The sequence below is a fragment of the Chionomys nivalis genome, chromosome 3 (genome assembly GCF_950005125.1).
Source record: "Chionomys nivalis chromosome 3, mChiNiv1.1, whole genome shotgun sequence".
NCBI lineage: Eukaryota > Metazoa > Chordata > Mammalia > Rodentia > Cricetidae > Chionomys > Chionomys nivalis.
In genome coordinates this window covers 105,330,636-105,357,400 of record NC_080088.1, presented here as the reverse complement: position 1 = coordinate 105,357,400, position 26,765 = coordinate 105,330,636, and the positions used below count along the sequence as shown (strand labels likewise).

The following is a 26,765-nucleotide window of genomic DNA, read 5'->3' as shown; positions in this document are numbered from 1 at the left end:
CACAGCAGTCATGAAATGTCTATAAATCCTCAGGGGGGGGAGGTCTCATGAGCCCGTTCTTGACAGGAAGTTAATGGACCCAGTCCTGTGCAACTCTCCTGTAGACAATCACAGCTGTTCACAAGGGCACCAGTCGCTTCATGCCTGAGAAAAGTGGTGCATACCTGTGGCTGGTGCCAAACTCTTGTATTCCTTCTGAGTCAGAACTGGAGACAAACCATGTTAGAGGTGTGTGTGTAACCAGCACCCTCCCCCAAAGAAACCTTCAGCTCTGCCTCAGGTGGCCTCCTAGGATTTTGTCATGCTGAGAGGGTGATCTGTGTGACTCCCTTGCAGCTAGGATGCAAAATGGGAAGCTTCGGGTTCTCTGGGGAGAACAGAAACTGTCTTGTACCTTTCATAGCTTGAATACATTTCCCATTGGCCACTCTTCTAGAACCCAACCATCCCTTCTAGAACAGCCCCAGCCTCTTTTTTCACCACACCATCTATCTGAGAGCATCTGTCTGGGCCAAAGGCCACCTTGAAGCTTATCTGATCTCTTGCATCAGAACAGGGCTTCCTACACAACTCTGCCATCACAACCTTGATGTTAAGACATCACAACCTTGACACCCAGACACCCGGATGCACTCTGCTCAGTAAACAACCAGAAGGTTGGGGGCAGTCCCATGCCCTCAATCTCGTTTCTCATAGCAACAGCCACTGATGTCTGTCAGTTTCTGTGATCGAGAGCTAGAAGAAAAAATGTAATAGCTGAGGAGCTGGGGGCGGGGGAAGAACTCCAGTGATGATGACACAGAGAGATGAGCATTGCCTCGTTTTTATAATTAAAAAAATCAGGAGCATTTCTCTATTTTGATAAGAACCAGGAGAGACTGGAAACTGTCTTAATAAAGTTACAAAAGGAAGTCTGGCATTAGGATCCCTATTTGCTCCCCTAATTAAAACAAATCAACAACTTGGGGGTTTGTTTTTTGATTTAAAGACAGGGTCTTGCACTCTAGCCAAGGCTGTTCTGGAAGTATCTACAATTCTCTGGCATCAGTTCCTAAAATGCCGGCTTACAGGTATGAGCCTGCAATCTGGACGGAGAGGGGCTACATAGGAATTGAGTTCCATCCCCAACATCCATGCAGAAAGCTAGACAGGGCAGCACATCCATAATCCCAGGGCTGGGACCATGGAGACAAGCAAAGCCCTGGATCTCACTCACCAGCCATCCTAGGCTAATCTGCATATCCCAGGTCAATGGAAGACCCCATCTCAAAAGCAAGGTGGACGGTTCCTGAGGAACACCACCAAAGACTGACCTCCACATGCATGCACTTAGACATGCATGTGCACCTGTACCCACACAAGCATGCTCCCCCCCACCACCACTAGCGTATCCAAGCCACTCTATGAACGGGTAAGGACACAACAGCCTGGGCTGTCCTTAGTCCTGCTGTGGTAGTTCTTTATACTCTCCACCACAGGCCCCCTTCCCCAGCTGTTGCAAACATCTGCCACTTACCTTTGTGTATGGAAGTGGCTAGTCCATTCATGTACTGTGGGAAAGGCTTGCCAGGGGCCAAGGGGACATCCAGCAAGGCCACTGAGCTGCTGCCCAGCAGGTCAAAACTCCCAGTGTGTTGCCGGAACTTCTCCAGGTCCCGGGACAAAAGGTTAAACTGCTCACTCTGCACACGGCATTTCTCTTCCAGCTCTCGGACCTTGGACTGTACAGCAGAGGCGGGACAGTGGTCAAAGAGGGGTATTCAGTGGCGCAGATATGCACCGCGGCACATGTGGCTTTTGCGTGCACATGCTGTGTGCTTGTGTATGGCAGGGGCTGCTTCCACCTCCACAGAACAGCAGTGTCTGGTAGCCCAGCCTCACAGGCAGCCTGGCTGCTGGCCACCATGGGGAACAACAGGTGCCAAGAAATCTTGCCATCGCTCAGCTCCCAGCCAAGCATGGATTGTTCCAGGTTCTGCATGCAGCCTGGGCATTTTGTGGTTGGCACGCCTGCTTGATATTTGGAGCGTGAGGCTGAACCAGCACTGACTAGGGAACAGCCCAGCTGCCAACCCATTATGCAATGCCATTTCAATGGGTGCCCATCCTATGGGTCTGCAGACCCCCAAAGAACATGGCTTGCAGCAACACCAGGGAATTTCTACTTGGTATTGGGTTAGAAATACCACTGTCATTGGCCAATACCACCATGACACCTAGGGAAAGACAAGGATCTCCCAGAGAAATGCATGGAAGAGAAGAGCAGTCAGCAAGCTCCCTCCTTGAGCAGGACAGATGGGGAAGGTTGTCTCTGAATGCCGTGGGACTCTACTAGAATGTCAGCATCATGAGGTGAGGGTTGAATCTTTGTGCTTCCTGCTGCTCCCCAAAAACTTGAACCTGACCTAACTAAGTACCTAGCTGGTGTTCAATAAAGTCTTGTTTTATTACAGGCATGTGGGAATGTAGGGAAAAAATGGCTGTGAGTCCGTCTGTTGCCTGGCTTGATCAGGGCTCAGGAGTGTGGACAGTCCTCCTCTTCCACCTTCCATCCTCTTTAACCTCCTCTGCCTCTTCTACCTCCTCCTCTGTCTCTTCCCTTCTCTCTCTCTCTCTCTCTCTCTCTCTCTCTCTCTCTCTCCCTTTATCTCTTTTCATCCCTTCTCCCTCTCGACATCTCCTCCCTCCTCTTCCAGAGCTTCACCTCTCTCCTTTACCTCTTCCTCTTCCTCCTCCTCCCATCCTCCTCCACCTCTTCTACTCCTTCCTCATACTATACTTCCTTCTATTTCCCTCCTCTTTGCCCTCCCTCTCCCACCTCCTCCCCCTTCTCTCCTTCTCCCTCCTCTCCCCCCTCCTCTTCTACCTCCTTTCCCTCTTCCTCATGCTATAAGCATTAAGTATCTCAGCTCTTTCATCCAGAACAGAGTGCTATTTGTGTCTGAGATCACGGGTTTCTAAAAATAACTGCAATGGATCCCAAGCCTATAATTAATTTCTTCAATTCATTAAAAAAAATCAGCAGGGTTCCTCTTTTTAAAAGCTGAATGAGGTTGGCTGAGACAGCCATCACCTCAAAGGAAGGCGAGGGACCAAACCTCTGGGCTCTGCCACACAGGTGGGCTGTGGAGAGCATAGGGAGATTCATGAGCGAGGACAGGTGTGACCCTAAGAGCAAAATCCATGTATGGGATGGTGACAACAGGATCCTGGGGCCCTAGCAGCCTCGATCATCCTTAAGGCATCCAAGTAGCCTACATGATGAGTGGGGTCACCAGAGGGAGGAGCATCAAAGGCCCTGATGAGCGGAAAGCCATCAGACCACCCGAGTCATCAAACAGGGCCATGAGTACCTGCAGAGGCCAGTGAGGCCCCTGGGATGAGCAGGAAACAACATTTGAATAATCCTACCTCTGAAAAGCATCCCTTGAGCATCATGCACAACTACCAGACCTAACTGAGGAGAGGCAGAAGGACTCTCCATCCACACCACACAGTGTCAACACTATGCATCAGGGAGTGTTCAGCTTGGGGGAAGGCGTGAGTATTCAAGGGCAACATGAGGCTGTGTCCTCGGTGGCAGAAGACTCCATACATCTGGTTGTGGCTATGCAAGTCCAAAACTATTACTGGGCGTTACACAGATATGACAATCTATGACCTCCTACATGTACAACTGATTCCCTAAACAAAAATGAGGGGAGGTCAGTGAGCACCGACTGGGGTGCTGCAACCAAGGAGCATGACCAGTTCGGACCACCTAGCCTGGCCTGCCTCTCCAGATCCGTGTCCTGCCTGGCCCCTGGAGGCCGCCAGCAGCCAGACCAGAGGTCCCAGAGTCAAGTGGACTAGTTTGTATACCAGGGTTATAGCCATATGAACGTTTTTCTAAGTATGAGAAATAGGAAAAGATGACATTGGTTAAGGCAATTGAAAGCAAATGAACGTGGGGCTGGAAAGATGGCTCCGTGGTTCAGAACACTGGCCGCTCTTCCAGAGGACCCAGGCTCCATTTCCAGTACCTGCATGGAAACTCACAACTGTTTGATACTCGAGTTCCAGTCAGTCCAACACCCTCTTCTGGCCTCTGCGGGCATGGGACACACATGGTGCACAAACGTACGGGCAAAATACCCATAGACATAAAATTAAATATTAAAGTTTTGAAACATGGAGTTGGCTCACATAGCTGAGCACTGTTCCATAGGTGAAAAAAATAAGAAACAGAATGATGAAAGCCTGCTGTCCTCGAGCTGGTGGCCAAGGCTGGGGTTTTTAATATTCTTGTCTAGACAATGCTCCAGGGACCCAGCCGCCTGGGGATAGGCTGGACTTGAAGCTTCAGTAAGCATACAGGGAGCTGATGGTGGAGACATGCACGTTCAAGAGGCCTGGGTCTTCTTGCTGGACCAACTGAGGCATGAGGCCAATGTCCCCTGTTGGGCATGTATCAGCAACTGTTTGTAAAGTATGTCCACTAGGGGACGCTGCAGTGGGCCTAGCTTTGGGGGTGACTCACAGTGAACTGAAAGGTAGAGGTAGAACGCGGTCCTCAAGGTTACTACAGAGAATCTGAGTGTGGGCCTGGGCCACCCCCTGACAAACACTGTCTTTCTTCCCAACCCCTTGGCTGGTCTCTCCTTGGACATCAGAGAAAACAGCTTTGGAAGACGGATGCCAACTCAGGCCTCAGCAGCCTCCAAAAGCAAGGAAGAAGAGCCCACAGAAGCCTCAAATGCCTAGATGCCCCATTTTCCCTTCCTCAGGAGCCCCTGTGCACATAGGCCTCAGCCTTCCCTGACTGCAGCTGCTGCGTGTCTGGGCCACTCATAGGTTAGACACTCTGTTAGCGTGAAGCCACCCACTTCCAGGATACTTCCAGGAACAGCAGTGCCCTCTTCTGTTCCTGGCTACTGCTTTGATTCTGTGGTGTTTATTTCGGTTTATCGGGAGCACTGTGGAGTCTCCGTTGCATGGTGGGAACTTAGCCTGTGTGTGTTCACTTAGGCTCATGGGCACATCCACCCACTCTTCTCTGCTGGCTCAGCCCGAGCCTCTCAGAGAACAAGCACCTGCAGGCGGGGGATGGAGGGGTCTGTGCTGTGACCACAACCGTGGCTGTGGCAGATGGCAAAGCGTTCTATAATTGGAACAATTGCAGCAGCTTATATAGGCAGGCGGAGCGTTCAAAAGCCAGAGGCAAATATCCGAAGACATTACTGCCGGCTTCCCTGCCGCCTCCACAGGAGTTTCTCTGACTTTCATTCTCCATGGTGTGGAGCTGCATGCTGGGCTTGTGCCCAAGCTAAGGTAGCTTTGAAGGTGAAGGACACTTCTCCAGTCTTTAGACAATGGGACACGCAGAAATCACCTGCAGAGTTACCCGCAAGTACATGGAGTTCCACGCATCCATCATGGTTGCCATAGGAACGGATCTGTGTGGAAATAGCCCTGTCCCCAAGGCCCAGACCCCTTGCTCTTGTCCTGACATTGACTATAAAAATGGTGGTCTCCACCATACTTCTTCCTGGCTGAGACTTTTCTCAGTGGCACAGAGGTCTATGGGCCTACTCTTGACTTCTATCAGGGACAAATGAGCAGACAGGCTAAGGGGCAGCATTCTCTAAAGCTCCCTTGTAGCTCAGCAAGACAGCTGTTCCCATCTCACCTGCTGTGGGAAGAAGGATGCAACTGTGTGCTGGGAATTTTACATTTTGCCCTTAGGGCCCCCCCGAGAATGAACTAAAAGATGCTCACTGTGTTTCTAATCAACTCCCAAAACTGGCATCTTCTTGGGTGTCTTGGGCAGCAGCCTCCCCATTCCATATGCTGCTAATGTACCCACTGGGAATTGCAAACACCTACATAGCTGGTGGGTATGCAGTGGGCTTTGCGGCTGCACACGTCCCAACTCAGTCACCTCTAGTGACTATACTGCTGAAGCCACAGGGATGCAGTATTTCTGCCTAAAGACAGTCACCCAGGTGGCATGTAGGGTACTCCACACACTCCAAAGATATCCGCCCTTTGTAGGCGTCCTGACAACTAGTGTGTGGGATTTCGCCCCTCTGTCTCTCCACAGTGCTAGGGTGGGGGCTGTGCTGGGCTACAGGGAGCAAGGGTTCTCAGTTATAACATTTAAATGTGCATTGGTCAAGACTTCAAGTATCCCTCTTTCTCGTCAGGTAGCCTGATGCCTCCTCTGACATGTGACTTGGACTAGCTGAGTCCCATTCACATGGGACCCTGAAGGGCTGGATAAGACAGAACTCTGTGTTTTCTGGACCTGGGGATCAACATGACGGTCAGTCTAAGGACCCCTCTTGACAACCCCCTCATCTAGCAGTGAGGAAAGCCACCCCTTTCTGACTTTAGTACCAGTCCTTGGTCTGAGCCAGGGATCACACCAAGGGAAGTTGGAAAGAACGAACAGAATAACCTGCCTCTGTGGAAGGAGCTTGCTGTTGGCTCTGGATGGATGGGATAGGAAGGCGAGCATACAGGTGTCACATGGTGAATTCTGATGACCCATAATGGAACTCAAGGCATAATGCCAGGCCCTCCCATCCACACGCAGTCTCAAAGAACATCAGTCCCTGCCTCTTGCCCACGGGTCATCTGAATTCACAGCATTGGCAAGCAACAGGAAGACGTGTGCACAGGGCCAGCTCAGCACTCCAAGAAAGTATGTATTTCTCCGCCCACTCCTCAGCTGGCACCAGGATGAGAAACTCTGGTCCAGACTCATATCAGGCACCTGTGAAAGTCAGACCCTCAAGGTGCTTTGTAGGAGGAGGAGCAGACCTAGGGCTTAGAGCTGCCCACACAGGGAAAACACCACAGGGCACGTGCATGGGTGGAAAAGCCACACTGAATACCTGCATGCATTCCAGAGTGTTCTGGGTGGAGAGCCAGACAAGACAATTACAGAAAAATGGCGTGAATGAAGTGGACAGTGCCCAGTACAGTCCATGGCAGAACGGCCTTCCCCAGCTTTTGAATGAAGGCATGTTGTGCTGTGGGTGTTAACAGAGCTCAAAGCATGGGCTATCCAGCAATGCTGTAACAGGTTGCAGTGACAGCTCAGGAGCAGATGGAAGCCACACAGGCAACCAAGTCTATAAGCTTTGGGGCAACTGAAGGAAGGGACTCATTTCTAGCTAGGGAAGTCCAACTGAACTGTTCTCATCTGGAGGAAACATGTTCCATTTTCCCAGGAGGTGTACTTTTTCTGTCATGTAACACACACACACACACACACACACACACACACACACATCCCTCCTGATACTAACTAATAGGAACTTTCCAAAGATCAATGTTAATACATGGGTGAGTAGCCATGGAACCTTCCCTGTGGGAGGAATAGATTCCGGAGGGAGACGCAAGAGGAGCACACACTCTGTGTTCAGTAGTAGCTACTCCCCCAGGGAAGGGGACATCTTGCAATTGCCTGGAAAGCTCCCCTTCCCTGGCAGCAGGCAGCCTGGGGAGCCACACAGTCAGTTCAGTTCACCACCATTCCATTGACTAACTGGTCGCTATGCATGAGGAATGAATGGCAAAGGCTCCTAAGGCTGCCAAGAGCTCAACTGCCTTCTATGTGCCTATCGTTCTCTAAGAAGACTGACCCATGTAGGACCAAAGCCACAGACCAGAAGTGGTCACTTCCAGTGTGCCAGCCCAGATGATGGGACCCAGTGGCTGTTTTGCTTCCAGACCCCCAGGACCACCGAGGAAGGTCTGCACATGACTAAGATGGCCATTCCCACAGGAACAATGATACCAGAAATAGCTGGTACGGCACTAACCACTTTGCTCCTAGACCAGTATTCCTCAACCCGTGGGTCTTGGCCCATGTCAGATATCCTGCACATCAGATATTTACATTGTGATTCATGGCAGTAGCAAATTGACAGTTATGGAGTAGCAATAAAATAACTTGATGGCTGGGGGTCAGCACGATGTGAGGAACTGTATTAGAGGGTCGCAGCATTGGGAAGGTTGACAACCACTGTCCCAGACCCTCCCTTCTCTGATCCTGCAAAGGTCTCCCCATCAGGACCACAAAGCTTCAGCAATGTCCCCTATGCCATCCCTCAAAGGATGGAGCTCCCCGAATAACCCAACACCATTCCTAGAAGAAACTCCTCCCCCTCCCCTTCCTCACTTCCCATTGAGAGTATCTAGCCAAAGGGCACAGACTACTGAGACACACAGCTCTGCCCTGGCTGTGTGATTGAAGAAAAGTTGACCCACCTCTCTGTACTGGTTCCTCAGTGGTAAGGCTAGAAACGGTAACGGTGCCCAGCGGAGAGCAGACTTGTGAGGACAATGTGAGTGAGGGGTGCCATGGCCACGTCTAGTTTCTAACATCCAGCGGATACCATTTCTTTTCTGGCAACTCTGTAGTCCTCCCAACCCCACCCACCCACCTGTGCTCACCTCTAACAGCTGCACAGCACCTTCATGCTCCTTCTTAGCTTCAACCTGAGCCTGTTCGTGATGGAGAAAGGAAAAAGTGTTTAGGAAGGAGGGGAGGGACACGGATCAAAAGCTGCATGACCAGAGGATGCCCGTGGCCCCCAATTTCCCAGCACAAGGGTGGAGTCTGCAGGTCTTCCCCTGAGCTGGGCCACGTGGTGAGGATTCTGCTGGTTCTGATGATCTCCAGGCAGTCAGGCAGAGAAGGGATGGACTCCTAAGAATGGCAGCTGGACCGAGAACTGGCCCCTCCCCTTGCTCATCTCTGCAAGGGGTGAACTAGCCAGGGCAATGATGGAGAGAGCTCACCCTGGTGGTGAGGATGGGGGAGAGCTGCCTGGGTGACCAACCCTGCCCAGAACCAGGGTAGTCGGTCCACCCCAACATCCACCTCATCTATGATCTGCTGGAGCACATGAAGGTACCCGTCCTGCAAGATCTCCACAATACAAGACAACAATAGGATATCCAAGAGGAGTCCCAGTGAGGGCCCAGCAGCAATAGTGTAGCAGAAACCAGAGGTCTTGAACCAGACCAATGACTCTTTGCAATGAACACTTGCAAGTAAAGGTAAGTGGATAAAAGGGTTTACTGTGTGACTCACTGTGTAACACTGCAGCTTCCATGATGAGATTGAGTTTTCCTTCCTTTTCTTTTCAATTTTATTTTGGGGAAGCAGGTTGCACGGGCAGAGGATAGATATGAAGGGACAGGAAAATGAATGAGATGGAGACGCATGATGTGAAAGACACAATAAATAAAGAGAAAGTTTGAAAAAAGAATGGTAGTTGGAGATGGGTGTGGTGGCACGTGCCTTTAGTCCCAGCATTGGGGAGGCAGCGGCAGGTGGATCTCTATAAGTCTGAGGCCAGCCTGGTCTGCAGAGTGAGTTCCAGGACAGCTAGGGCTACACAGAGATGGCTCTGGCCCTGCAGCTGAGAAGGAACCATGTGGGTTTGAATCAGAGCAGTGGGGTCTCCATGCTAACCCTGAGGAACATTGTCTTCTCATCCATCCTCCTGCCTGGGAAATGCAGCACTGTCTAGCTGAAGGGCCAGGTCCTCCTCAGATCACCCTCACCCAAAGGAGGTGTCATGGTGCATGGAGTCCCACACCCCCAACCTTCGGCAGGGGCCTGCCCCCTTCCCACAGTTAAAGCCACACCACACAGAAGAAGACACGTCACACATTTTACTGAAGAAATTTTGCATGAAAGGCCCTGTCTGGCTAAGGGCAGTTTACACAGAAAATTTAAGGGCAACCTCATTGTTTCCTGTCCCCGCTGCTCCTGAGGTCCCAGCATAGTGACAGTTCATGTCATATTTGCCTTCACAGCCTCATCACCTGAGAAGAGAGTCTGAATTTATACTCCTGAAGGAAGAGATTAAATATAATCCCAGATTCTCGCCTTCATGTCCACAGGGACTAATTCCTGCCGGGAGCCTCTACTGGAGGATGCTGGGAGAATAGGAGGGCCCTTTTCTTTGGGACTTGAGATGAGAAGTTGGAGCAACTCTGGCCATCTTACCATGAGGGGAAAAGGTAGAGTGCTGTGGGCCTCCAAATTGAAGCCAAAGATGAAGCTTTCTCAGGGGAAGATAGAGAGAAATGAATTATAATAGCATTTGGGATTCATGTGTGCCTGAGGTAGCTGGTTAAGGCCCTGGACCTGACTACACCCGAAGTCACACTGTAGTGATACAGGCAGACAACCTTTCTGGGATAAGTGCCATCACCCACTGGTAAGAATTGATGCTCACACCAAAAGTAAATAAACTGAGGCTCAAGGGGTCTGCGGTTGCATCATGGGATGGAATAAAGAGACAGCTCAGGCCCCTGCCTCCCCAGGCTGTGTCCAAGTTGGGCTCATCTGTGTCTCCAAGCACTTTTCAGCTTCATTTATTGTTTTATGTAGCCAAAGACAAACTTGCGATCTTCCTCCTTCCATCTCCCATGTGCTGGGGTGACAGGCATATGTTGTCACAACAAATGTCTTCCATACCGAGGGTTGACCCCAGGGCCTCATGCATGCTAGGCAAGGGCTGTAGCAACTAGGCTGCACCCCCAATGCCCCCCACTCTTCAGCCTGCGAATTCACTTGTTTCTGGGCACTCCAGTCTCCTGCCTCATCACCTGCTCTAATTAAGCAGCCACGTGCCCATCTGGGCTCACACTGGGGTTTCCATTTGGGGAGAGTATCAGCCTGGACTTTGCACTTTCGTGGGTGAGAAGTGAGCATTACCTCATCTCCTCCGCTGTGAGACTGCGTGTGGGCTGGGCCGAGGCAAGAGCTCAGCTCCGTGGCGAGGACTCAAAGGAGAACAAGCCCAAGATTTCCGTAAATCTCATTCAACACGCATCTCATTCTTGCAGATTCCCGACGAGGGTATAAGAGCTCGGCAAGCCGCTAGAACTAGCCCCGCTAATCACACGGTTATTGAATTCGGCTCACGCGTTGACACTTGAAATTGTTCCTTTCACAACAAAACAGCAACAATGACAGAAGAAATAACAAAATGGAGCAGGAGGGGCTGAAGGAACAGCCGGGGAACAGAGAGGTTTTATAAATATCTCTGTCATCGAGTCAAAGACAGTTTTCAACTGTCAGGGTTCAATCAACAAAGCACTCAGACAGGCCGGCCCGGGAGGCAGGGCCAACTTGGCAGCGGTGACTCCATCTCTGCCTCTGGAGGCTGATCAGGAGTTCATTTTCATAGGCTACTTCCAAGCTGGGCCATTTGGGCGATTGGAATAGATTGTTAAATTTAACACTCCATGTTGGCAGCTCCAGAGTCTTGGGAAAAAAAAATCTCAGCAGTAACTCAAGCAAGGCTCATTTTAGGGCCACTGCCAACATGGAGGTGGGGGGGAGGATGTGTGACCTTCGTGGAGACAGGATGCCTGCAGACGGAGAAGCACGGAGGAAGAATTATGGCTCCCATGGATGCCTACAGCGCTCTCCGGAACAGAAGGGACCTATCACCAGCAGGAGCAGTGGTCTAGGAAAGAGGGACAGGCCACAGCTGCAGTGATAGATTTGAGACAGACATGCACATAGGAGAGACGCGGGACACAGGCATAGGACACTTGGCCCGGGAGCCATCCTGTGCCAGGGCGACTGCTCTAAGCGTGGAACGGAAGTAAGCAGAGTCATTTTTATTGCTGAGATTTAAGATAGTTTAAATGGGCGCCTTGTAATATTGGGGCTTGGGCCTCGGACAGGAGCCTCGAGTTGACGTTCATCAGGGCTGAGATGTGGACAAGCACATGTCCACATCCCGGGGGCATGTCTAGGACAATGGAAGACTGGTGCCCAAAGCTCCAGGCACTTCTCTGTGGCAGAACACGTGCCTAGCCTGGACAAGGTCCTGGCTGCCATCCCCAGAAGCACAAATAATGGCAGGGCCCATGCTGTCCTGAGTCAATGTGTGGTGTTGGTCTGTGCATACCCCGCTTTCCACATATAACAAAGCCTTGACTTCCATGGGAAGTGCAGAAATTAACAAAAAAGATGCCGTGCGGCACACTCTGGCTGGCTCTTCTGTACCTCGCACTTCAGAAACACACCCAGGATTGAGAACGGTCACACTGAAGCCCACGGCCTCCTATGGGCAAACCTTTGTAGGGACAGTAGATTGTTGTGTTGTGGAACAAGGGCACAGGTGGCCTGAGACTCTGACTGTCTGCAGTCTCAGAAGTGGTGTTCTAGGAGCACAGAATGGCTCTGAAGAGGTCACCGTGGGATCAGGCTTACATCTCAGGAGTTCCAGCCCAGTTGCAACCACAAGCTCCTTGGTTGTAGCTGTAGAGGAGGAGGGCTCCATAGCCCAGGTCCCAGGAGGACTGACTGCCATGGTCACAAGCCACTCCGAAGAGGCTACCAGGATGTGAGGGGCATGTGCAAGGGCAAGAACTGACTATCTCTGTCTCACAGAGGCACTGCGATGAGGGCTGCATAGGAACAACATCTTACCTGTCCTCTGTGTCAACCTGGATCCCCAGCTCTGGAGCTCACCCATTGATCACTGTGAGTACCCACTACAGGTTGACCTGTCCTGAAACCCTGATGTTTTGGTTGGGAGCGAACTCACAGAACATGACAGTTACACAATATGCAATAGCTTGGGACCCTGAGAGGTTTGATTACCTTCAAGGTGTTAGCCAACACGGGGTCTGATAGTTTTGACATGTACTTCTTCGTTAACCTCCATCCCGAGATGAGAACACCTGCGGCTCCCAGGACACCAATATCTCCCTTGTTGAACTGCTCAGTGTCTAGCAAAAGTGCCAACACTGTGAGGAAGGCGGGGACAGCATGGGCAGTGCTCAGACTGTGCCCAGAAAAGATCAAATGGACCATGAACTTGGGGAAGATTTCACTGTCTCATTCCACTTCCCCTTCCACCACCGTCCCTGCTACTCTTTTATTTGAGCCATTGTCTCTCAGACATTACAGAACTGGCGTTTGATTTTATCCAGTTTCTCTTCCCCTGTCCTCACAGACGAAGAAGCATCCGTATGTCCAAAATAAAGAGCATAATGAAGGGACAAAAGGTTCAAGGGAAATTGGATGGCAGAAGAATAGCTGAGCAGGCAGGTGGGGCTGGCTCCTTTTCTAATCAGATAGACACTCAGTCAATATGACCCCAGGCTCCCAGGGAGCCATCTGTGGAGGAGCCATATCCTGTCACCCTTATTAGATATTATTTGTATTTCTGCAGACTCTTTATCTGTCTCAGATGGACCCAGCAGGGGGATGCAGCTTCCAAGTTGTAATGAATAGCATCTCGCTCCTCCCAGCCCTGGGGAGGAAGAATAATATCCTGACACAATATTGTTTCTCAGTATTCCGGCCAACTTGTTATGACAGGCAGTGTGGTTGTGACAGTCCCCATGAACAGCAGTTTAATGAGATCTATACCTAATACAAGGTCTCGGATATTGACTAGAAAAGGGGGCTTCAAAATTCAGCTACCTGTTGCCTCTGATTGGGAAAAGCAGACAGATTTTTATCACCGCCCAGTTGGGTCGAGCAACTGAGCATCCCTGTAAGATCAAAGACCCATGACGATCATCAGACAGGCATGGGGCCACACAGAAGTTACAAGAATCACCCACTACCCATCCTGGCCAGCACTGAGCCAGGGACACTCGGCTTCAAGCAAGAGAAGAGAGAGATGATAGCCAGTCAGTCTCTGGTCTCCATATTCTAATTCTTCAGTGCCCCTCCCGCCCAGCCCCTGTTCTTGCAATAGGAATCGTCCTACCTGGGAAAGAGACAGGCCAGCAAAGCAAGCTTGGGCTGAGGTAGGGGTCGGCTTCCTCAGCACCACCCATCACAGTGTGGTGGAAGACACACCTGACTCTAGACCTGCTCCTTCCTTGCTCATCAGGAAGGCTCTGTCCTGTTTTCTCTTGACTTCCTCATGCCCCCCCCCAGACTCTTGCCATAAATAAACCTAGGTTTACCATTTAATAACACATGTAATAATACCACTTAATAACAACAGTAGCGATGAACTCAAATCCTTCCATCCAGTGATATCATAACAGGCCATGACGGGAATGTGCTGAACTCACATAGACATAGCCTAGGTTCCCATCCCTCCACCACATTCCATAGCATTGGCCTGGCCTGTGCCTTTCCCTGGGACAGGATTTTAATCCCAGGCCAGGGTGAAGTCAGCGAGCAACCTGCTTCCCCAAAGCTTAAGCAAGACACGCCCCTGGCAGGAACTGGAAGTGTCTGCATGCTTTTCCTGCCACAGCCTGGCATCGGGTGGGACAGCTTTGCATGGTTTGTGTTTGACAAGACAGAGCCTAGAGTCAGCCTCAGGGAAACCAGGACTTGAGGTGAAATGAAGGCCACAAAAGGGCTCTGTAGTCCCCAAGACTCAGCCTGGTGCAGTTACAAAAACCTCCCCAGGCCCAACAGACATACACACACATATACATAATATACATACACATGCCTTACCCTCTCAGGCCCAGCTCACACACACCCCACCCTTCCAGCCAAGCACACACACACACACACACCATTCTCTCGCGTGCATTCCTGGGCTCACCTGCTGCAGAAACTGGATCTCCTGCTGCTTGGCATTGAGGATGGCCAGGGCTTGCTCATGCTCCAGCTCCAGCTGTTGCCGCCGTTCAGCAGCCTCTCGCATATGCTGTGGGGACAGGGAAGCCCCTGAGCACCTGCTGCTCACCACCATGCATGTACAGCAGGCTTTCTCTGCCCCCACCCTCAGGAACGGCACGACACACCCGCCTCCTCTCCCAGGCTTCTTCCCTGGGAGGCAGAGAGATTGGGAAACCCTGGTCCCCAGGCACCCTCCCCTGCTTTGGCTGTCTATATTCACAGCACAGGAGATCTGGCAAAGCTGAGGCTCAGGCAGAGGGAACCTCCTCTTCCCCCAGCGTGGCGTGGGAAGGCGTTCGCTCCTCTTCCTCTGCTTCAGCTCAGGTATCTTGCAAACACCAGACAAGGCTCATATCTGCTCCTCCCCAGCCTGTTTTGCTTCCAGCTTCTTACCTACATCAAAATCACATGGCCCTCCACAAACACTGGAGGAAAATGCTGTAACTCTCCTTTCGCAACCATGGGGAAATTGAGGCATGGTCTCACACAACAGGTAAAGTGCACATGTATCCAGGAGCAACACCAGAGTCCATACCTTCCACAGAACCTCAGAGTCCCAATTTACCCCTACCGCTAGCTCCATCCTTCGGTATGTCCCCCAGAGACGGTCCCAATGCATGAGGTAGTTTCTCATTTGCCTGGGAACCACCCATCCATCTTCATGAGAAAGACAAGTTCAAGCCCTCAGAACTCAGGGGCTGATGTTCACCTTTGACCTCTGATCATCACCAGTCCACCCACACCCAGAATCCCAGCCATGACTATCAATAAGAATGTCAGAGGCTGCAGAACCCAAGCACTGTCACTTTGCCCAACCTCCAGCCTGACTGCACCAGTACATGTTTGAAAATGAACCTCCTGTGTGAGATGCTTCCCAGCCTGGAGGTTGCTGGCAACAAAACATTCACATTTAATTTTTACTTCCTTCTTTAGTTTTTTATATTATGAAATATGTATGGTCACCTTTTCCAAAGCTTGAATCTCATGTGTATGTGTGTGTGTGTGTTATACACATGCATATACACATGTGTATGCAGGTGCACGCCCCCTTTCATTTATTCAGAGAATAGAGGATGACATCAGGTACTTCCCTATAGAACTCTCTACCCCATTTTTTGAGACAGGATCTCTCATCAGCTTGGAGCTTGCTGATTGACTGGGATATCTGGTCAGGAAGCCCTCAGGATTCTTCTGTATCTACCCCTCACTCCCGCTCCCAGGGCTGGGATTAGAGGAGATGCCTGACTTTTTGTGTGTGCTCGGGATCTGAACTCCAGCCCTCACCCTTGTGCGCTGAAGGCACTCTCTCCACTGAGTTAACCCCTTGAAGTCTGAATCTCTCACCTATAAGTCTAGGTTCCTTCCAAAGCAGGAAGGCCTCAACACACACCACCTGGGTACCAGAGACTAAAGTCCAACCGTGCCCTCAGAAACAGACAAGTGGTGACCTCCCACCTGCAAGAGCCCCTGCAGTCCTGTTACCCTCTTTCTAGGCATCCTCTGAGGGTCACAAACATACTTATGCTTATGATGGATGGGGACCCTGGTACATGGGACAGAGAGACCTAGCATGGCTACCTGGCTCTTTTGCTTGAACTAGTTCATGATTTATTATAGTTTATTTTTTCTAGCAACTTTATTGACGTCTTGGGGTTTTGTTATTGTTTTGTTTTACTGTATTTAGTTGGTTTTAGATTGACTGGTTGGTTGATTGACTGACTGATGACAGGATTGATAAGTAGCCAGGCTGGCCATGAAATTGTGATCCTCTTGCCTCAGCTCCCAGCTTGTTGATATAAATGCATGTGGCACCATGACAGTTTGGTGTCAGGCTGGCCTGAACTAACTTAGGTAGCTGAGGATGACGTAAATTTCCGTTCCTCCTGCTTCCACCTCCCCAGGGCTAAGATACAGGTCTGAACCATCACATTTGATTTGTGCATTACCTAGAGCTGAATCCATGGCCCATGCGTGATAACATGTACCCTACCAACTAAGTTACACACCCCCATCCCCTGATGTCAGCATTTTAAAGTTACATCATGAAATGAGAGACATGTCTCTGAGGGAAGGCAAGTGACACTGTTCCCTGAGCGTCCTCACTTGACGGCACCTAAAGATCCATTCTCCTCTGAAACAGTGTGGAACCTGCTTGCGATAGTGGTGATGGAATCATATCCTACTGCACTCTAGACCTATGCTCTCTACCACTGAGCCACACCCCAGCCCCTCACTGGGGAATTCTAGGCAGGTGCTCTACCACTGAGCCACACCCCAGCCCCTCACTGGGGGATTCTAGGCAGGGGCTCTACCACTGAGCCACACCCCAGCCCCTCACTGGGGGATTCTAGGTGTTGTAGTTTACTTTTCTGCTGCTATTATAAAACACATAAAAAACCTATTTTGGAAGGGAAGGGTTTGTTTGATTCATAGGTTACAGTCCATTAGAACTCCAGGCAGGAGCTGAAGCAGAATCACGAGGAGCGCTATTTTCTGAATGACTCTCCATGGCTTGCTCAACCTCCTTTTTTTCACACAGCCCAGGTTCACCTTTCCCAGTAATGACACTGTCTGCAGTGGACTGGACTCTCCCATATCAGGCATCAGTCGAAAAAATGTCCCACAGATCTGCCCATATGGGAGTCTGTTGGAAGCAACTCCTTGATTGATAAACTCTAGTTTGTGTCAAATTAACAAAATCTAGCCAGTATATTAGACAAATTCTCTAGCCCTGAGCCACACCCCACTCCCTCACTGGGGGATTCTAGGCAGGTGCTCTAGCATTGAGTTACACCCCAGCCCCTCACTGGGGGATTCTAGGCAGGTGCTCTAGCATTGAGTCATGTCCTCAGCTCCTCACTGGGGGATTCTAGCTATTCACTCTACCACTGAGCCTAGCCTTCAGCCTGGGCTGAGTCTCTGTTTTCAATGGACACAGAATTTCAGCTGGTTGTGTGTTGTCCTGGAAAAGTAAAATCTTCCCTGGGTGCAGTGTTCAGGCACCATGACCTCTGCATCCCCTTTGCTGTCTCCATAAGTCATTCCCAGGGAACTCCAGAGCTGTAATTATCCTGCACCTCCGCAGACAAAAGTGATGGTTTCACTGTTGCTATGGAAATGCTCACAGAAACTCGGGATGCTGGGAAAACAGAACTCCTCAAGATACGAACAAAATCCCATAAGACAGTTACTACAGCCTGTTCACAAGGGCTGGGCTGGGTCATCCCATCTGGCTGAAGACAAAGCAGACAGAGGACCATCAGACAGCCATGAGAGGTACCCTAGGGATTTTCCCAGACCCTCGGGGACACCAAAACCCTAGCTCCCCAGACCCCTTGCACACAAAGGAAGTGTTGACATAGACTTCCTCCACATCCTTCCCACCATCTCTAGATGACATAGAACACCAGATGCCATGTAAATAGTCGCATCGTGTTAGGGGAACAAGGGGCAGGACTGCACTCTGGCACATGTGCACGCTTTTCAGACATCTCCATCCATAACAGCTGAAGCCTCGGACAGAAGATCCACAATGTGCCATCTGGACCCTTGCTGCCCGCCCTAGAGTTGAGTCCTTCAGGTTTAATTTCCTGAACAGGAGATGGGGAAGAGGGATAGGTGTGTTTTCATGGAGTCCTCCTGTCTATCTGTCTTTATATGTTTGGTTGGTTCTGCCTGGCTGTGGTTGCCAATTTGGTCCTGGAGATTTCTAACCATAACTATTGCAGCCTTCACTTCCCCTCCACTTTCGTATGAAGTACAATGCATTCTTAGGACAAAAGGTATGGAGGATTCCCCCATCCCACAGCAGCAGAGCCCTGGACACATCCATCAGAGTTCTCTGGGTTCCTAGGGAGTGTTGGGACTCCTTACATCAGTCACCAGGTCCTAGCAGAATGCTTAAGGATGGGAAGATTTAGCCTAGATCCTGATTTCAAAGACATCAGACCATCATGGAGGGGAAGGCAAGGTACCAGGTGAATCTATCTGTAGTGAGGGGGAGCAGAAGCAAGTGACACTGTAACCTTCAGAGGCCCACCATGGCACACCTCCACCAAGCAGCAGAACTTACCATCTCCACAACTTCCCAGAACAGTACCGCCACCTGGGGCTCGATGGTTCAAGTATATGATCCTATGAAAGATATTTTACATCCTACCCACATCACCCCCAAACACTGACCAGTGAGGTGACCAAGGGGCTCTGCCACTAGCCCTACAAGTGACCACAGTGACCTTGGTAAGATGATGATGGCAATTAAAGACACAGGCTGGAATAACCACAGGCCAGCATTTTACCAAGTTAATGGTGAGTCATGTGCCACCATGGTTGTTATTCTACAACAGTCTCGGAGAAGCCAAGTGTGTTGCCTAACACCACACAGTTAGAACACGGCAGAGCCTGGACACCATCCAAGAATGTCAAAGCACAAAGTCTGCGCATCTCTGACCACCACCATGGCCATCTCCAAACTCCCAGAGGAGCAGGTGGGCCTCCTCCCCATGCTATGGACCCCGTGCAGCCGCCGCCTTGCAGCTGGGGAACAGCACTATTATCCAGCTAATTTCTGTACTTCTGTTTATTTTGGAAGTGGGTGCTGCTAAATGCAGCCTGGGCACTCTTTATTTAGTGCTGGGAAGGAAGTGATTAGCGAGAGGAGGAGACCACACTCCTCACGAGGACGCAGGAGACATATTAGCCAAACGCAGACACCACTCTAGATGTGGGGCTGCAGGTGGGGGGTCCTCAGAGGTTGCAGGGGAAAGAGACACATGCGCTTCCTGCTGGGATGCACAAAGCTGATGCAGGCTGTAGCCCCAGGTGGAGGTAAGTCACTTTCACCTCCCCTGTGTTAGCCTAAGAACACTGCTGCGATGGTTCTGGCGGTAAAGTACTTGCAGCGAAAGCATGAGTACGTGAGTTCAAAACCCAGAACTCACATTAAAAGACTGAGTATGGTTGAAGTCACTGCTATACTAAAGTGCACCTGCAGAAAGACACTTAAGGAAAAGCTCAACATCTCAGTCACAAGAGAAATGCAAATCAAAACAACTCTGAGATTCCATCTTACACCTGTAAGAATGGACATGAATCAAAACACTGATGACAACTTATGCTGCAGAGGTTGTGGGGTAAAGGGAACACTCCTGCATTACTGGTGGGAGTGCAAACTGGTACAGCCACCTTGGAAATCAGTATGGCAATTTCTCAAAAAATTAGGAAACAATCTACCTCAAGACCCAGCAATACTGCTGTTGGGTATATACTCAAAAGATGCTCAAACATACCACAAGGACTATGTTCATAGCAGCATTATTTGTAATAGCAATAACCTGGAAACAACCCAGATGCCCCTCAACCAAAGAATGGAAAAAGAAAATGTGGTACATTTACACAATGGAATACTACACAGCAGTAAAAAAAATAACATTTTGAAACTTTCAGACAACTGGATAGATCTAGAAAAAAACATATTGAGGGGGTAACACACCCAGAAAGTATAATATGTATTCACTCATAAGTGGTTTTTAGATATAAAGCAAAGAAAAAAACAGCCTACAGGCCACAATTCCAGAGAAATTATACAACAAAGAGGACCCTAAGAGAATCATTCATAGATCTACATAGGAAGGAGAAAATGACAAGATCTCCTGAGTAAATTGGGAGCATGGGGATCGGGAGAGGGTAGAAGGGAAGAGGGGAGGAAGGGGGCATGGAGAAAATGTATAGCTCAATAAAAACAATAAATAAAATAAAAATAATAAAAAACTAAGGACAGTGGTATTTGAATATAATAATCCCAGCACTAGGGAGGTGGAGACAAGATGATGCCTAGGGCTTACTGGCCAGCCTAGACTAATCAGAAAGTTCCATGTCAGTTAGAGACTCTGTCTCAAAGGAAAAAAATGGGACAATGCTGGAGTAGGAGGGCCTTCTGTCTATGTGTTACTTTCATTGGTCAAATAAAGAAACTGCCTTGGCCTTTTGATAGGACAGCAGCTTAGATAGGTGGAGTAAACCGAACAGAATGCTGGGAAGAAGGCAGTGTGGCAGATGCCATGGCTCTCCTCTCTGAGATGGATGCTGGTTAGACTCATCCCGGTAAGCCACAGTCAAGTGGTGATACAGATTATTAGAAATGGGTTGAGTCAATATGTAAGAGGTAGCCAATAAGAGGTTAGAACTAATGGGCCAGGCAGTGTTTAAATGAATATAGTTTCTGTGTTATTATTTCCGAGGCTAAGCTAGCCATGCAGGAGCCAGGTGGGACAAAAGCAGGCCTGCTCACCTCATCACTACACAATGCCTGTATTACTCAGGACCCTCTAGAGGAACGGAACTTACAGAATGAATATATGTATATATAGAAAAGGGATTTGTTACAATGGCTTACAGGCTGTGGTCCAGCTAGTCCAACAATAGCTATCTACCAAAGGAAGGTCCAAGTACCCAGTAGTTGCTCAGTCCATGAGTCTGGATGTCTCAGTTGATCTTCAGTATATGCTAGAATCCCAAAGAAGCAAGCTCTAATGACAATGAAGGAATGAACTTGCCAGTGAGAGAAAGAGCAGGCAAAGAGAGCTAGTGTGGTAGCTTGAATAGAAATGGCCCCCATAGGCTTGTGTGTTTGAATGCTTGGTTCATAGGGAGCAGCACTATCAAGAGGTGTGACCTTGATGAAGTAGGTGTGGCTTTGTTGAAGGAAATGTGTCACTGTGGGGGTGGGCTTTGAGGTCTCAGAAACTTAAGCCTGCCTAGTGGTTCACAGTTCATGTCTGCTGCCTGTAGATCATGTAGAACTCTTAGCTCCTTCTCCAGCACATCTGCCTGCATGTCACCATCTTTCCTGCTATGATGATAATGGACTAAACCTGAAACTGTAAGCCAGCCCTAATTAAATGCTTTCCTTCTTAAGAGTTGCCGTGGTCCAAAGAGCACAAAATATCTCGGAGTAACTCTAACCAAACAAATGAAAGACTTGTATGACAAGAACTTTAAATCTTTGAAGAAAGAAGTTGAAGAAGACACCAAAAAGTGGAAAGATCTCCCATGCTCTTGGATAGGCAGAATTAACATAGTAAAAATGGCAATATTACCAAAAGCAATCTACAGATTCAATGCAATGCCCATCAAAATCCCAGGAAAATTCTTTAGAGACCTCGAAAGAACAGCACTCAACTTCATATGGAAAAACAAAAACCCAAAATTGCCAAAACAATCCTGTACAATAAAGGAACTTCTGGAGGCATCACAATCCCTGACTTCAAACTCTACTACAGAGCTACAGTACTGAAAACAGCCTGGTATTGGCATAAAAACAGACAGGAGGACCAATAGAACCTAATAGGAGACCCAAATATTAATCTACACACCCATGAACACCCGATTTTTAACAAAGAAGCAAAAAATATCAAATGGAAAAAAAGAAAGTATATTTAACAAGTGGTGCTGGCATAACTGGATGTCAACATATAGAAGAACGAAAATAGATCCGTATCTATCACCATGCACAAAACTCAAGTCCAAATGAATCAAATACCTCAACATAAAGCCAGCCACACTGAACCTCATAGAAAAGAAAGTGGGAAGTAGCCTTGAATGCATTGGCACAGGAGACCACTTCCTAAATATAACCCCAGTAGCACAGACACGGAAAGAAACATATAATAAATGAGACCTCCTGAAACTGAAAAAAGCTTCTGTAAAGCAAAGGACATGGTCAACAAGACAAAAGGGCAGCCTACAGAATGGGAAAAGATTTTCACCAACCTCACATCAGACAGAGGACTGATCTCCAAAATATACAAAGAACTCAAGAAATTGGTCATCAAAAGAACAAATAATCCAATAAAAATGGAGTACAGACCTAAACAGAGAACTCTAAATGTCTGAAAGACACTTAAGGAAATGTTCAACATCCTTAGTCATCAAAGAAATGCAAATCAAAACAACTCTGAGATTCCATCTTACAATGGCCAAGATCAAAAACACTGATGACAGCTTATGTTGGAGAGGTTGTGGGGTAAAGGGAACACTCCTGCTTTGCTGGTGGGAATGCAAGCTGATACATCCCCTTTGGATAACAGTATGGCGATTCCTCAGAAAATTAGGAAACAACCTTCCTCAAGACCCAGAAATACCACTTTTGGGTATATATTCAAAGCATGCTCAATCATTCCACAAGGACATGTGCTCAGCTATGTTTATAGCAGCATTGTTTGTCATAGCCAGAACCTAGAAACAACCTAAATGCCCCTCGACCGAAGAATGGATAAGGAAAATGTGGTACATTTACACAATGGAGTACTACACAGCAGTAAGTCTTGAAATTTGGAGGCAAATGGATGGATCTAGAAAACATCATATTGAGTGAGGTAACCCAGATAATTTATCATATGTACTCACTCATAAGTGGTTTTTAAACATAAAGCAACGAAAACCAGCCTACAAGTCACAATCCCAGAGAACCTAGACAACAATGAGAACCCTAAGAGAGACATACATGGATCTATTCTACATGGGAAGTAGAAAAAGACAAAATCTCCTGAATAAATTGGGAGCTTGAGGACTATGGGAGAGGGTTGAAGGGGAGGGGAGAGGAAGGGAAGGGAGCAGAGAAAAATGTAGAGCTCAATAAAATTGATAAAAAAAAAAAAAGAGTTGCTGTGGTCATGGTGTCTCTTCACAGCAAAAGAAACCCTAAAATACATAGTTTCCTTCTTCCCTGCTCTTTACATAGGCTGCCAGCAGAAGGTATGGCTCAGATTAAAGGTGGATCTTCCCACCTCAAAAAATCCAGATTAAAAATGGGTCTTCTCACTTCGAATGATTTAATTAAGAAAAATTCCCTCACAGGTGTACCCAGCTGCTTGAGTTTTAGTTAATTCAAGAGTCAAGTTGAAAACTAAGAATAGGCATCATGGTGCCTGGAAAATGATACCCAAGGTCAAGGTTGTCCTCTGCCCCCTCCACCCACCCACCCACCCACCCACACACACACACACACACACACGAGGTAGAGAACACATTCCCAAAGGACAATAGACTGAGTGTTTAAGCAGCTGAGGGAAGAGGTTGACTGATAGCTGTCCTGGCTTCGGTGTCCCCATCTCCAGCCAACCCATGTCCCCTCAGTACTGCCTCCGACCTGGCTCTTCAGTCACAGGACCTCCAGAAAGAATGGATTTCACTCATATACCCACTGAGAACTGGCACTCCCCATCATTTCTGTGCCTGCATCCTTCACCTGGAATCCCCTGCCAACATCACAACAGAGGTGTCCTCATGCTGTGCCCTTCTCTATCCCCTCAGCAGGTCTGACGAGTTCTGGGCCAGTCCTCCTAGCCACAGTCCCTGGCCATCTATCTGTGGGGCTCCTGCTGTTCATGTGGGTCTATGACAATGGGAACGGCCACGGTTCTGCTTCTGTCCTTTCTGAGTGAGTTGACCTGCTTCCCCATCCTCATTGCCTCTTGTATGCTTAACTTCCAGAAGAACCTTCCCCCTGTTTATTGCCAGAGGTTCCTTCTGAGCCCCTAGGAGTCCGACAAAGCCCAGACTCAGCTCATCCCAGAGACAAGCCCTGATTTCTCTATCAGTGATGTTGGAAGACCTCAGCAGATACTAATATCAAGCCGTCAGCTTTTGTAGCTAAGAAAATGGGAGCCATTCTTCCCCTCCCTCAATCATTAATCAATATCCAACACAGGAAAAGGCCTTTTTACCATCCAGTCTTCTCCTATACTTGCTGGCGTCTGCATCCGCCACCAGGCGAGTCCCAGCCTCTCCCTCCCAGGTCATGATCAGGTATCTCCTTGGCTCAGGCCTGCCTACTCCTTCAGCAACCCCTGAAAGGCAGTTCCCAGGCAAGCCACCTTCTTCCCCTCACCGTAGAGGCTGCAGTAGCCACTACCCAGCTTGGGAAAAGTTCAGACTGGACCACAGCTGGCAGGCAACTCAGGGCTCAGCCTTGATACTGGCCTGAGCTCCTCACTGTCCCCCCTCAACACCATACTTAGCCACTCTGACCTCTGCTTCTGCACCAGCACTGCCAGATCTCAGCCCACACCAGGTCTATTGTGCTACAACGTTTTCTGGTGTGTCTACATGGCTGACCATCTTGTTTTTTTTTTTTTTGTTTTTTTTTTGTCACTTCTCCTCTGACCTGTGACACCACAAAACTGGACTGGAAAGTCTGGCTTGGGACTGGACGGCTCCTCCAGCCCCCGGCCCTGTTTTCTCCCCTCCACGCGAACAGCTTCTGCCATCACTCTTCGCTACCACAGCCGCTGTGGGGGCACCAGGACCCTTGTGTCCCCAATCACTCTAGGTGCCTTCACTTGTGTGTGTGCAGGCACTAAGGCATTAATTGTGGTCATGGGAGAGAAATTCATGGCTGGCTTGACTATGAGGGACTGGTGAAGACAGAGAACTCAAGACCAAAACTGCTGTGACCAGGCACACACTAGCTCTCTCAGAGGGCTCCTATCGCACCCCCACACGTTACACTTCTCGGGGAGAATGGCGTCCCAGAGCAAGTGGAGGGTGTCAAATTTCATCAAATATAGGAATAAGGGATGCCAGAAGATAGCCCAGCGGGTGAAGTACCTGCTATGCAAGCATGCAGAAATGAGTTCGGATCCCCAGCACCCACAGAGAGAGCAGGTAAGTACTGGAGAAGCAGAGACAAGGGATCCCTTGAGCTCGCTAGACAGCCAGCCTAATGAAATCAGTGAGTGTTGACTTTAGCAAGAGACAGTGTCTCAAAAAAGGTCTGGTGAAGAGACGGGAAGGTGATTCAACGGGTCGGGACACTTGCACACCGGCCTGGTGACCTGAGTTCAATCCGTGGTTCCCACAAGGTGGCAGGAAGGAGCTGATTCTCAAAACGTGTTCTCTGATCTCCATCCATGTATTGTGGCACACATGTGGCTACACACACACACACACACACACACACACAGAGAGAGAGAGAGAGAGAGAGAGAGAGAGAGAGAGAGAGAATGAGAGAGAGAATATGGTTGGTTTTGAAGCTGAAATTCCCGGAGCCAGGTGAAGAGTGGGAGCTAAGACAACTGAGACAGACGGTGATGGGGCGGAAAACCTCGTGCATCTGCGAGCCAGCCTAGGACAGAGGGAATAGATGAGGCGTGGACAGAGAAGGGCGCACCCACTTTCCAAACTGGCTGAGGCAGGCGTGACAGATGCTGCAGGGTGCCACCTCACCCAGGTTGTACTTGTCTCTGAAATGTGCAGCAAATCACACAGGCTGCAGACAAACCCTGGAAGAGATGAACCCAGGTTCCCTCCCGTCCTCTCTCACATTCCATCAAACAGCTGGTGCATTCTGGGAAGGAGGGACATGGCTAGACTCCAAACAGAGAACTCTCTGGGATTCAACCTGCTGACCTGGACAGGAACAGAGAGGAATGTACACCATCTCTAGTGGGCCTTATCTTCCCTGTCAACTGGATTTAGAATCTCCTAGGAGATAGTCTGTGGGCGTGGCTTTGAGGGTATTTTCAGAAATAGTTAATTGACAAGGGAAGGGCTCATCCCACAGTCTGGGGCCTTACACTGAATGAGAATAGGAAACTGAGAAATTAAGGGCTGGGATGCAGCATGCTTGCCTAGCATGCATAAAGTGCTGAGTTCAATCTTCTGCATTGTATCATCTGGGTATGGTGGCACACGTCTGTAATCCCAACTCTCAGGAGGTAGAGGCAGGAGGATCAGAAGTTCAAGGCCATCCTCAGATACATAGTAAGTTTGAGGCCAGTCTGGGCTACATGAGACCTTGTCTTCAAAATAGAAAAAAAAAAAGAGTAAAGGAAGGAGAAGTAGAGCTGCATACCAATATTCTCTCTACTGAAATGTGAGGAAATAAGCCATTTTAGCTGCAAGCTCCTGCCTCCATAGAGTTACCCACCACCGTGGCTTCCTGTTGACCTTCAGACCACGAGCCAAAATGAACCCTTCCTCTCCTAAGTTGCTTTCCCCAGATATTTTTTTTAATCAAAGCAACATGAACAATTGCTAATACCGGAAGCTCATGGCCAGAGCAAGACTTTAATTCTTTCCAGTCCCCTGAGCTTATCTTCTACCCCTATAGGTCCTCCATTTTGTGAGTCTCCTG

The 26,765-nt window shown here is 49.1% G+C and overlaps 1 protein-coding gene across 9 annotated transcripts in view; it reads right to left on the bottom strand.

Annotated features, from left to right (window-relative positions):
• Rimbp2 (RIMS binding protein 2) overlaps positions 1–26,765 on the bottom strand; it is a 194,644-nt gene that overhangs the window by 48,899 nt on the left and 118,980 nt on the right. For all 9 annotated transcript variants that reach the window (XM_057763612.1, XM_057763618.1, XM_057763614.1 and 6 more), the window contains 3 exons: positions 14,553–14,657; positions 8,446–8,496; positions 1,517–1,721 (listed from right to left, as the gene is read on the bottom strand). In XM_057763612.1, coding sequence (XP_057619595.1) covers positions 1,517–1,721; positions 8,446–8,496; positions 14,553–14,654 — 358 coding nt within the window. In that variant the 5' untranslated portion in view covers positions 14,655–14,657. The remainder of the gene's footprint in view (positions 1–1,516; positions 1,722–8,445; positions 8,497–14,552; positions 14,658–26,765) is intronic.